The sequence below is a fragment of the Lepidochelys kempii genome, chromosome 18 (genome assembly GCF_965140285.1).
Source record: "Lepidochelys kempii isolate rLepKem1 chromosome 18, rLepKem1.hap1, whole genome shotgun sequence".
Classification (NCBI taxonomy): Eukaryota; Metazoa; Chordata; order Testudines; family Cheloniidae; genus Lepidochelys; species Lepidochelys kempii.
In genome coordinates, this window is record NC_136397.1 from 22,845,121 (window position 1) to 22,857,565 (window position 12,445).

The 12,445-nt window shown below is 42.6% G+C and overlaps 1 protein-coding gene across 9 annotated transcripts in view; it reads left to right on the top strand.

The window, feature by feature from the left end:
- Window positions 1-12,445, top strand: part of KCNAB2 (potassium voltage-gated channel subfamily A regulatory beta subunit 2) — a 113,278-nt gene that overhangs the window by 47,879 nt on the left and 52,954 nt on the right. Inside the window, exon 1 of one of the 9 annotated variants that reach the window (XM_073316263.2) lies at window positions 9,624-9,841. The exons of the other annotated variants lie outside the window; for them this stretch is intronic. Within the exon in view, the coding sequence (XP_073172364.1) occupies window positions 9,624-9,841 (218 nt within the window). Of the gene's footprint in view, window positions 1-9,623; window positions 9,842-12,445 lie in introns of those variants that run through there. 9 annotated transcript variants of the gene reach the window in all.

A 12,445-nucleotide genomic window follows, 5' to 3' on the forward strand; every position in this document is an offset into this window, starting at 1 on the left:
CTCAGAACCCATTGCATACTAAGGGGACCATATTTTCAAAATCAGAAATGGGGATACTTGTGTCCTGACGTCTTCGGGTCAAAAATAGTCGTACAGGATACAAGAGTGAGGTGGTGTCAATACTCCTGTCTTTTCACTCAACTACAACACACGCATATTTCTCAGGGTGAGGCTGCTACACGACTGAGAGGATGTGTTGGCAAAACCCAGACCTACTTGTTTTTCCCCAGAGCTCTTGTCCCCGGGCCCTGTTAATCTGGATATGTGCATTAAGAGAAACACCATTACCTTGGGTCTAAGACGAAATAATTTTTCTTCATCCTTTTACTGTCTAAAATTGAAAGAACCATTTACCCCCTACAAACACCGTGTTAATGGAGTGCTGGGAACTATTTGAACATTGCTGGAGGCTTAAGTTAATGATGTAACAGTACAGCAAATTGCTGAACCAATCACTGATCCAGACACAAGTGTGGATGATAAGGAAGTATGAGGCTGCTTTTGGCACTCTAGCCCAAATCTGCACGCTTCTTCGTTAATTGATGTTCTCAACTTACACATACATAAAGCCACATGAATGAAACAGAAGGGGGATGGGGCAGGAGAGGGGATAAGGTAAGATTATAAAAGAGGGAGAAGTGTCTTAAACCACTGGCAGAGTAATAGTTTTCATGATGTTCCTGTTTTTGCAGCATTAATACTGTCATAACATTTTATCCTCGTGCATTCCTAGATATGTAGTTAGTGATCACTCAGCTACACTGACTCTACAACAATATGCAAAGCAATGATTGAATAGCTAATTAAAGCAAAACGACTAATCACTAATGCTGCACAAATAATGGAAATACTTTTCAGTTAATATTTATTACCTTGAGCAATCAACAGGTGGTTTATGGAAATCTGGGGAATTCTAGGCATGGAAGAAATCTAAAGAACAATTCAGATGAGTTGTTTGGCACATGGTCAGTATTAGTAATGGCCACTTATTAGTACCACTGAAAAGAGAGGATGGATTAAAAAGTTAAAACTCCTCATGCGCTTTTCTCCTTAATAGGATCTCATGGACTCCCACTGGCTTTGCTTGTCATGTGCTCTCTTCAGGTGTGACTCCGCACCACAGACATCAAAGGGTGATTTACCATCAACATCCTATTGCCCCCGATCCTGCAAATGCTTCCTAACCTGTTTAAGTACGAGACAGTCCCTTAAGGATCAGGGGGACTGTGCCAGGGCTTGAAGCTACATGTGAGCATGTTTGCAGAGTCAGAGCTTTATAAATGTTCTTTTTCTCTTTATTTTATTAGTGTATTTGGTGGCTTTATATTCGCCATTTAGCAGTGACCCGTGTGCCCGAACATATCGTAATGTAAGACTATGCGTAAACGCTCAAAGCAGACAATTCAAAAGACAAGGTAATGCCTCTTGAGAACTTCGTAGAAATCTTATTATTATTTTCACTTTCTAGTAACCTATAAGCACTGAGCAGACCTGGGCCCAGTGTAGGTTACTTTTGGCCATGTAACTAGCCATTCAAAATGCTCCATGAGAGCACCGCTGGCCTGATCCGTGGCCCAGTTCAAGTCCCTTTCTGCCACTGCAGCAGTCCCAAAGGGCTGGAAAGTGTAACTGGCCAGCTAATGGCTCCCCTGGTGAGGAAGAATCTTTGGATGGCACAGGCCTGGTGTCGAGTGCCCTGTGCCATGCTGTTACAGCCGTGGGGTAGAAAGTGCATTGTGGGAGATGGCATCCCTCTGGCAATCGGCAGCTACTCTAATGGCTGCTTGGGGGTGACTGTGGCAGGTGAGAGTGAGTTGGAACAGCCATAATGTTGCTCTAACTTGCACTGGGTTCTGGCCAGCCACACGATCCAGGTTGTCCGAATGCCCCCTCAAACTCCATCCCCTAGTGCTGAGATGAGCACGATTTAGTTAAACTTCAGTATTGGGCCCCATAAACTCTGCATTTCCTCCTGACTTTTGAGTGTGTAAAAGGTGACCCTAACGTTGAGATTTTTGTGTTTGATTCCCCCCTCACCCCTTAAATCTCTCTCCTGAGTTCACTGTGCACTTCCACAGCCACTTGGTCAAAAAAATGTATTCAACTCCACAGTGAAAATAACCGTTTAGACACCTCACCTACATAGCTCACGGCTGTTGTGTATTTGTGATTCCACGGCCTCACTAAATAGTGTTGGAATTCTGAACGTAGTGGAAATGTCACATTGCCCTGTGCAGAACTGATTCTCCCATCAGTATGCTGTTTCTCTAGCAATCTCTGAGAACTGCTAACCGAGTAGTTCCACTGAATGCATCCGATGAAGTGAGCTGTAGCTCACAAAAGCTCATGCTCAAGTAAATTGGTTAGTCTCTAAGGTGCCACAAGTCCTCCTTTTCTTTCTGCTAACCTAGTGAGTCTCAATTTGTAGTTTTTAGTCATTTTTTGGTTTACATCCAAATAGTCTTATTCTTTCTGCTGTAAAAAGTGTGTTTTGGTTTTTCTCCTTTTACCTGGGTGTGACTTAAAAGTGAGTCCATACATTTGGCCTGGCAAACTCGCATCTGGGCTTAGACCAAGCATGGAAAACTTCTGCCAGTTAAGAGAACTTTTTTAGACATTGAGAATATTAGAGGGTTATAATGAAAGTCTCCATGAAACCTTTGCTTTCACAAATAGCAAGAGCTTTTAATATCTATCTGTGTATAATATAACTGTTCTTAGTATTTGTTTGCAAACCACGTACTGGAGAAAAGTTTTTACTTCAAACTGTTTGTCGTGGTGACTGGAGTGGTTCATGACTGTGAATGCCAACCTCAGGGCAGACTATCAAAAAGCAGGGCAGACACCCCAACCTGGTGGTATGTTCTATAATTAGATTTCACCAACCCAGTAACAAATAGGAACTCCCAAAGCCCTGTGCCAGTCTTACCATGGTATCACAGACAGTCCCCTCAGGCACTTCAGTCTGTCTTGCCACTCAAGCAAGCTGGACTTAGCGATAAGTCCATGAGTGCAGGGGACTGGACTAGATCCCGAGGTCCCTTCCAGTCCTATGATTCTATAAATGGTTACACCAAAATTCATTAAAGATTCAGTTCCCAAGAAACCAGTCACGTAACCCAAGTCAATCTGTACCTTAGAGCTCTCACCAAAGACAATGCTTGTAGCCAATCCCAGAGTAAACTAACAAATGATTTTTTAACTAGGAAAAAGAAATGAGAGAGTTATTTACAGGTTAAAATGGGCAATATATATGCACAAATAAGTTAGTCTGTGGTGACAGAAATGTTGTAATCTTGTTGTAAAATGTTGTAATCTGTCCACTGAATGTGTTTTAGGGCTAACCCAGGTTGACCCTGGGGATCTCTACTTTTGTTCCTTAGCTCCAGCCCTTGTGAGAGGCCAAACAGCAAAGAGATCAGTTTCTCCTTGTCAGTGATTTTTATTCCCCCCCGGAGCCCAGAATTCAAGCTGATGGGATGAGTTCATGTGCAGGTCTCTCCTTCCTGGATGGAGTTAGTAATGCAGTCAACAAAGTCTGTCCTTTGATTGCATTGTAAACCTCTGTAAATTGTGTAACTTACTAAACAGGAAAAGAAGCATTGATTCAGGTAAAGTGCTCCTCTGGTACACAAGATGTGTAGCAAACAGTATAACTTTATACCATGGGCTGTAGAGATTATAAATGAGATCAATACATGCTGCATCCTACCAGCGTTTCATAAAATCTAAACACATTCATATCAACTTAACATTTAATATCTATTTGGATAGCGCTCACACACAGGTAAGCAAGACTGATTTCCAGCTCTGCATTTGTAAGTGTTCAGTGAGGCCTGGGGCCTTGGCATGAGCTGACACCTGGTCTGACAGCGTCACACTGTTCAGCTGTAGATCCTGATTCCTTGTTGCACTGGTTTAATACCAGGGTAACGCCACTAACTCCAAGGGAGTTACTCCAGCGTGACAGAAGGAACTGCACTTCGGGTTTATTTATAGGCATTGCTATAGCACTTACCACCGCAATAGCTCATCATCAGAACTGTGGCTCGTTAGAGGTGGAACCTCTCATCGGGATGTGCCTGTCCACAGCGTCTGACAAGTATCTGCTTTATAAAAAAGTAAATGATGCCAATATTCATAAAGCGGCTGCACATCCACAGGCTTTTAGAGAGGGAGAAGGTCATGAATAATTTAGCTTCTGTTTGCTAAGAGGAAAATACCCTAATAGAACTAATGGCGCGCCTGCTAAAAAACTTGGATCTGGAGTGACTGTCTTATTCACCAATTGCTTTTGACATTTAGTTTTGACACTCCCATGATGGAAAAAAAAAACAACCCACCCGTACTTTCTTTTATAGCTATCTGAGGAACCCCTAATAAGCTAGAACTTTTCTTTTAATGAGCAGGATTCCAAGAAACCGGGTGAGTTTGTGTTTTTCCTGAAGCTATCGGAACAGACAGGCAGAGTCCTTTTGATATTATGAAATATGTATATGTATTGATAGATAATCTGTGCTTTCTTAACATAGGAAGTGGTCTAGGAAATAATTTTTAGGATCTTGTATTTTTTCTTTTAAAGCAAGATGCTTGCTCTGTTGGTGGAGGCGGGAACTCTTGGTAGTTCAGTAGCTTTCTGTCTGTAGGAAAATGAGAAATAAATTTTTTACAAGAGAAATAGATGCCAAAGCTACGATGTGTCAGGTTGAAACTAATCCTATTTGTAAACTGTCTGTTTATACCTTCTAATTGGTGCTGCTGGCTCGTAAATGTTAGGGTTTTTCCCATTTCTGGTGATGTTACAATAGATTTTATCATGTCTTCGGAGCTGGGTATCTTGAAATATTCTCAGTTAGTTCCACTGTACAAGTGAATTCCGTGTTTGTATGGTTTGTTTATATTTTAGAGAAGGCAGTTCAGTTACCTCCAAACTGTTGACTCAGGCAAGTTCTATGTTTATATTTAAAAGAATAAAACTGTTATTAATAGAAACCAGCTGCTAATTTGCTTACTTTAGACCATTGCTTTCTCAATATAGCCTCCACTCGTTCCGCCTTTCAAATGTGTGATGCATGTTGGAACTTCTTATGTTTTTAATTGCTGTACATGTTCTAGAAAATACAATTATTTTTTGTTTGCTGAAATTCTTGTCATGTTCTTTTTGTTTTTTGTGATGCATAAAAAATCTGAGATAATTTAACAGTCACTCGTGCATTTTTATATTTTTTGTTTAGACTTTTGCAGGTTTTATAATCCCAAACTGCGATTTTGTTCATGTCCATGTTATGTTAAATTATTTTTTATAAACTACTGTGACTATGTATTGGTGATTAAAATGGCTTTACCCTGCTGTCGACACTTGCGGCTAAGTAATGTTAACCAAAAGCGTAAATACATAGAGGTTGAGATGCCATGTTCAAGCTGTGCCTCTGTTCAGCCAGCCCTGCGCTCCTCAAGCCAGGTCAGGTCCAGCTCCCACTGATCTCAGTCTGTCCGATGACTTTAATTGCAACTGGACAGGACCCTAAAAAACTACTGTGCAGGATTGTAGGTTTGCCTCTAATTTGTATTAAGTCCTCAATCAGCAAATAGTACAAGAAATGGAACCGGGAGAGCTGCCTGCATCCGTCCAGAGAATTCTTTTGACGCTAGGTACACAGGTATATAGCAGGCTTACTAATTTCTGCTTTTACTCTTTAAATACAGTCCTTCATTTTTCATATAGTCCAGCCCTTCCCTCCTTACTCAGGTGAAATTCTCGTTGCTTGCATCAGACCCTTAGACACTAAGATTGGTAGAACTCCTTGGGTGCTGCAGTGAAGCAGGAAATGGGAAAATCCTCATATTTGATGTGAAAGAAGAGTGGAAAATGTGACTATCAAATGCAGAAGATCCTGACCAGTAGTTTCACTGGAAGACATGTGTTGCAAATGTCCAAAGCACTGCAAAACATAGTCCGAATAACCCTGTATTGGCAAGAGGATGGAGTACTTTTTTCCATTTCTAACTTCAGTGATTTTTATGAAGCTCTTTCTAAAAAGCGTGCCCAGCTATTTAACTCCCCAGGTCACCGTGTGAAAGTGTGGATTTTGATCACTACATTATTTACTAAATCTGAGGATTTTTTAAAGATTTCTTGAAATAATGTTTGTTACAGGAATTCTTGGGGTTTTTCACATTAATTTCTTGCACACTAATGGTTATTGATTCTTTAGAGGTTACAGTTGGTTGGAAAAGTGATGCATCTTCTGTGCTCTTTGAGAGAAAATACCGCAAAATTTAGCTTGCATCTGAATCTTATGAGTTTGTCTCAGGAAAAGCAATTATATAGTCGTTGTTATTCTTATGCCTTGTGTTTTGCTGAGAAACTGAGAACTAAGCTATATCACTGCATCTAATGTACAACTGTGGTGTCAACGTGCTGGTGTCGCATAGGGAAGAGCAAGTGCTGGTTGTTTGTTTGCTGGAAGAATTGTTGATGCTTCTACCGCTGTTCGTGCTACCCATCTAACACCTCTTCGGAGACTATAGCTAGATTTCTGGACATGTCCTAACTTTGCATTTTCTGGGTCAACTCACAGACTGCAGATTTGCACTAGATTCAGAGGTGAGAGCAGCCCTGACCCCTGAAACAGAGACTCAGAGTTTTCCCCAGTACCTTCAGTGCAAAATTCTGGAGCTCTTGATTGGGACCTCTGGCCCCAACATAAAAACTTGATCTGGGTCCAGATCACCTCAATTTTCAGTCTTTAAAAACAATGAGAAACTGGAATTCATCCTGCCAGGATGAAAACTGGAAGGGCCCTAAAAGCAGATTGCATCAGCATGTGCAGTTGTGGTTAACTGGTATGTGCTTCCAAACTTATCCACGCCGCTGTCGGCTTCCTTTGGTCAGGTACGAATGGCACCATCTTGTCCAGCGCACTAACTGTGACCCACAGGCACTGATAAAATACTAGGGCCAACATTTCCACAGGGGGAGCCTACTTAGTATCTAAACACATGGCCTGATTTCCAGTGGCCCTGCGCATTGACTTCAACGGGGGCTGTAGGACCCCAGCTTCTCTGAAAATGAAGGCACTTATTTATGTGCCTGCTTGTGGCCATAGAGCTTAACTTCAGGCACCTGAAACATTGAATACTTTGGGCATTTCAGAAAGCCATGGGGAAACATCATAAGCTCTCTTCCCATCCTCACGCTGCTGAAAAGCACCCTGGTGTGGTGGAGGGGTTTGTGTGCTGTCACTCAGAGAGACCAGCTCTTGTGCACGGTCAGCAGGTTATTTTCAGCAGCCTGCATTGAACGGAAATTCGATGACGTGGTCCTGTGCCGTGCATGCTGCTGCAGATAAAAATATTGGCTCGATGCACGGATTGCAGCAGTCTGCTGCATAGACATTGCATTTTCCTCTGAAGAGTGCAGCCAGCCAAGAGTCCCGGAAGAGTTAGCTGCTGCAAGCCGTTGTCACTGTGTTCCCCTCTTGGGGCAGGGGTCTAGCAGAGAAAGGGTGCTGCGTCCACTTTGAGGTGGAACTTTTATGCACGAATAAGATTGCTAACTTTTCCTGCATTCCAGACGGTGCAGACATGCATTTTGGCCTGACTGACAGCCAGATCCTTGTCCAGTGTCAATCAGTGTACTCCACTCATGGAGTTATGCCAATTGACACCCGATTAGACTTCTGCTTTTATGTTGTTCACTCAAATCCATGCAATGCCCCCAAAAAATTCTTTTGTGCCATTTTCTGTGGACCATGTATTTAACCAGTTACCGAGGGGCAAACCATATGTGGGCAAGCGCTCACAAACCAGCAACCAGATAAAAAACCCAGGATCAGTGATCTAATCGGAGGAGCCATTAGAAATATGAAGAACCACAAACTGCCAGATTTTGTTCTACGAACTGGCACAAACTCTTGATGCAGAGAGCACTTTGCTGTTTGATACATTTCTAGTTTCCCTGCCAGAATACATTGGAATAACTATCTATAATATCCATGTAATTGTTCTTCAACCAGAAAAGAGACATTCAGTATGAAAACATCTGTAACATCAATCTGACAAGTCCATGCTACAAGGTTTTTGTGACAGTGACACAGTACCAACTTCTAACATACGCTGAAGTTTAAGCAGCTGAAGAAATCATTTTTTTTTCTGCTGAGAGAAATAGATGTGATGATCTGCAACTTGTTTGCAGAAGCTTTAAGACAAATCAGGTAATGGTGAATCATCCAGCAAAGCTAAAAATGTTCTTGCTAAAGACGACTTAGATCTCTGAGCTTTCCAGGATGGTTACATTCATATAGAGATTTTTCCAAAGGCTATACCTAGACATTTACTAATTACACCTTCTGCAGCGTATATGCAGGCACTGGACAGTGTGCAAACGAGTGCAGTTTTTTACTCTCTGCCACAGCCGTCATGACATCTGTCGTTTTAATTAAGTTTTCAAAGTAACTGCTCTAAGGGAAAGTTTTTAGCAGCACCATTGAATCACAAAGTGGTGTTGGTGTGGCTTTTCTTCTGAAACATTTTGCAAATAATGCCCTGCGGGTTTTCTGTAGCCTCTGTCAGCGGAAATCCTAAATCTTCATTCTTAACCAGGAGACCGTTTAGGTGATTTCGATACATGAGGAAGTGCCTAATGCAGATAAAGCTGAGATGCCTTAGATTACAAAATTGTAGGCCTTTTTTTGTCTCCAAGTGAAGTGTGTTGGTTTGATCTTCATTGCGTTCACACAGAATATCTGTCTCATGTACAGTACTGAGTTATGGAATTGACGCAACTCTTCCTAACATCACAGAGCGAAGGTCTCTTAGTCCCCAAGCTTAAAGGATTCAGCACCCGATCCAGCTTCTGTTGAGGTCAAAGGAAAGACTCTCTCATTAAGTTCAGTGGGGGCTGATCACGCCCCAGAAGAGCAATTCATTCTGTTGCTTTAAAAAAAGATCCCAGTTGTTGCATAGTTAAAACCCCAAATGTTTCTAAATGCCGCCCTTGTAATCCTTCAGAATCCATCACAGTGAGGGTTTCCGAAAGAGGCGCAGCTTCAGTACATGCTGTCATGAACGCATGTCTAGTATTAATGCTTAAAATGCATTCAGCAGTTTGTCACCATATGACCAAAAGCAGCTTCAAGCTTTGCAACTGAGCATTCCACCTAGCTCTGCTTTATTTCATGCTGCGTTCTCTGTGGGGCTTGGTTTTTATGTGGAAACCTTTTGTTTTGATTAATTACATTATTTTGCGGTTTAAAAGTAGCTCAGGGTTCTTCTTGACTTGCTCGTGACTTCAGTTTCTGAGGTATGTGGATTAGCTCTAGGTACGATCTTCCTTCCAGCAAGCAGAACGTGACTTCTGCGAACATGTGCAAGTGTAGTGTCTGTTTGCTGTGTGAGCGTAGGAGCGTTTACTAGAGGTGCTGACGTGTTTTATTTGTTGTCTGGCTGAGCTGGAGAGGAGGAGTTTTGGTTTTGTGAGTTTGTGCCCTACAAGGTCACTACTAGCTGATCGAGAGGGAATGTTAGACACCTGCCTCCAGAAGGACACAGATCTTGTGTGTAGATTCAGTTAAGCATTTAATATCTGGAAAAATTTGCAGATTTCCAAATCCGGCAGCAGAATGCTGTCCATGACATACAGCGAAAGCCTGAGAAGCGTAGCCAGCCGGTACCACTCGGACTGGGGTCTCCACCAGGTTCGCCATACGGATGTGGTGGAGCTGCAGCGACTGCGAGATGTCCGAGTGGCAGCACAAGCCAAAACCATGGAAGAGTTTCTCAAAATGCACGGGCTCTCACTGGAAGATTGCACAGCTCACAAGACGGGCATGAGATATAGGTAAGAAATGAACTTCCTTCCTATCTTCTACGTGGGTTTTAATGGACATGGAAAATCTGGGAAAAGCTACAGTTCGTGCGTATTTCACTTCAGTTGAGATGTAAACGAGTCCATACAGCAGCATGTCAAATCTGCACACAGGCTATGAAAGTAGTTTCTAGGATATCGCGTATCGTAGATAAAAATGTTTTCTTTAACCCCCTGTGGCAAAGAAATTCCAATGAGGAGTTAGCTGAAGCAGCTGCTGTTGTTTTAACTAAACCTAAATAAGCGTCAGAGCCTTGTTATGACATGTTTTGGGAAATCTTTGTTTGGATAAAGCAGAGACTGGCAAAGCCAGGGGTGCAAATAAGCTGTTAAAGCATGTGTGTGTGTCCATATGTGTACTTCACTGGCGGTAGAAAATCTTTTAAATTTTTAAGCTTGATACATGAAAACTCTGTTCACAAGTCTGTCCAAAATAGCAATCGTGCAGGCTGGGACAGCTAGTGAATTTGTTTCAGAGTAGCAGCCGTGTTAGTCTGTATTCGCAAAAAGAAAAGGAGGACTTGTGGCACCTTAGAGACTAACCCATTTATTTGAGCATGAGCTTTCGTGAGCTACAGCTCACTTCATCAGATAAAGTGAGCTGTAGCTCACGAAAGCTTATGCTCAAATAAATTGGTTAGTCTCTAATGAATTTGTGTGTCTGGTGTTTATACCCAGATGAGAAGCCAAACGCACCGCATGTACCAACAGAGCATTTGGCCCACATTGTATAACTTTAATTTAAGCCACTTTTTGAGACTAAGATGTGTGTTGTTTTCTTGGAATGGGATAGACTCTTATACGCTATTACGGTCTGTATCTGCCCTTTGGGATTAGACCTAGGTCTCCGTCAGGCGAGAAGAACCGATTAGTCGATTTCCAGACTTGGAGTGTGGAATTCATGGATGTACAGAAACAGATTTCCATCTTAATCTATTTCCCATGCCATGGCAAGTGCAGGGTGGTATTCAGCAAGCACATCCACCTCCCTATTCTGAGTCAGAGTATTTATCTCCATCCTAAATCCACTAGCGGTCTTGCTGTCTCCCATGACATTGCAAACTGTCCCAGGTGCCTCTCCAAGAGAGAGCAGCCTGTCCTAATAGCCACTCTAAACTTTCTCCCACTGCATCTTTCAGCCTATGCCCCTTTTAGGTGGAGCAGGTTATGGTCCTTAACCTTTGATTCCTTGTATTCGGAACCACAGTGAGATTCTCCTTTTCTGCAGCCCTTCCATGCCACGAATCTGCCTGCTGTTCACTCTCTGTACTTTCACTTGACCTACTTCTCTTTAACATGTGGTGGTGCTCACGGTCCAGCTGACAAATAAGATCATTTCTCTGGAGGTTCCAGCAGATGGCGGAGGTTCACCCCGGGAGGCCTGGGAATGGGCTTGTGCGGGGTATTGCTAATCGAAGGGGATATGGATCAGATACTAAGTTCAGAGTGTCCTGTGCGTGGACCTTAGGGTACCCAGCCAGCCTAGCGGGGTTGTGGTTCTCACACTAGTACTCCAAAAGTAGCTGTGTAGACAGTGCCTTGAAGTTGCAGGTTGGGCTGGAACTCGGGCTCTGTGTAGACAAACCCGTCGTCGCAGCTCAGCTATTCCACTAGAACTATTCTACTAGCAGGCAACAATCGTGGTGTACTCCCCTCCCAGCTCACTCCCCGCCCTGGCCGAGCTCCCTCTTGAGCCGCCTTCTTGTATTGCTGATCGGTGCAGTGATCTTAGAAGGATTCACAGTGTGAATTCTAGGGGAAAGATAAGGACGCAACTAAATGTTGTTAGCTGGCCATGATGGAGCGCTTTTATAGAGGCTACTGCCATCATTTAACATCATGTGACCACGTTTTTTGCTTTGTGGAGTTGAAGCCCGAATGCAATAAACATCAAAAGGGGCAATGCAGCGGAGACAGCTCTAGACGTTCGACCATATCCTATTTCTGTCAAGCTGGTTTTCTTTTTAAATAACTTGGCTACACTGTATATCTGAAGTGTCTGTGTCCAGGAATCTGTTCTCCTCTAGGTGAGTGGGGAAATGACGATGAAACCCTTCTCAAGCCATCCTAGAGAGAAGGTCTCATCCGGTGCATGTTTAAATGGCTAGAGAAGGTTAGCGCCTTTACATCCTTCTGTTCTCCCCTCCGTAAATAAAAAACCGCAACGTTTCTATAACCTCTCCCCCTCATTCACGATTATTTTTTTCTACAGTATTATTAGTATGCTTCTAAGTGCAAAGAGCCTAGAATCTTAACTTCCTCTTTTAGGACAAATGAATTATTGAACAAAATCTCAAAAATTAAAAGCCACAAAAATATTTTATCCCGCCAGTAACCAGAGAAGTCAGAGCAGTTGAGTGTAACATAAACTGCTGAATAAGTCAGTTGTGCACATGTAAAATATTGCAGTTTTATAGCCCAGGCTCTCTTGTGTGCCTGAAATGCCAATAAAACTGAACATCTCGGTCTGATTTTTGTGGTTTGAGAGCAAAGCAAGGTTTTCTTTTTGAAAAGGAAACGTAGATCAAGATCCCTGCCTCAGCATCAGACACATTAATGGTTTACATCTACCACACT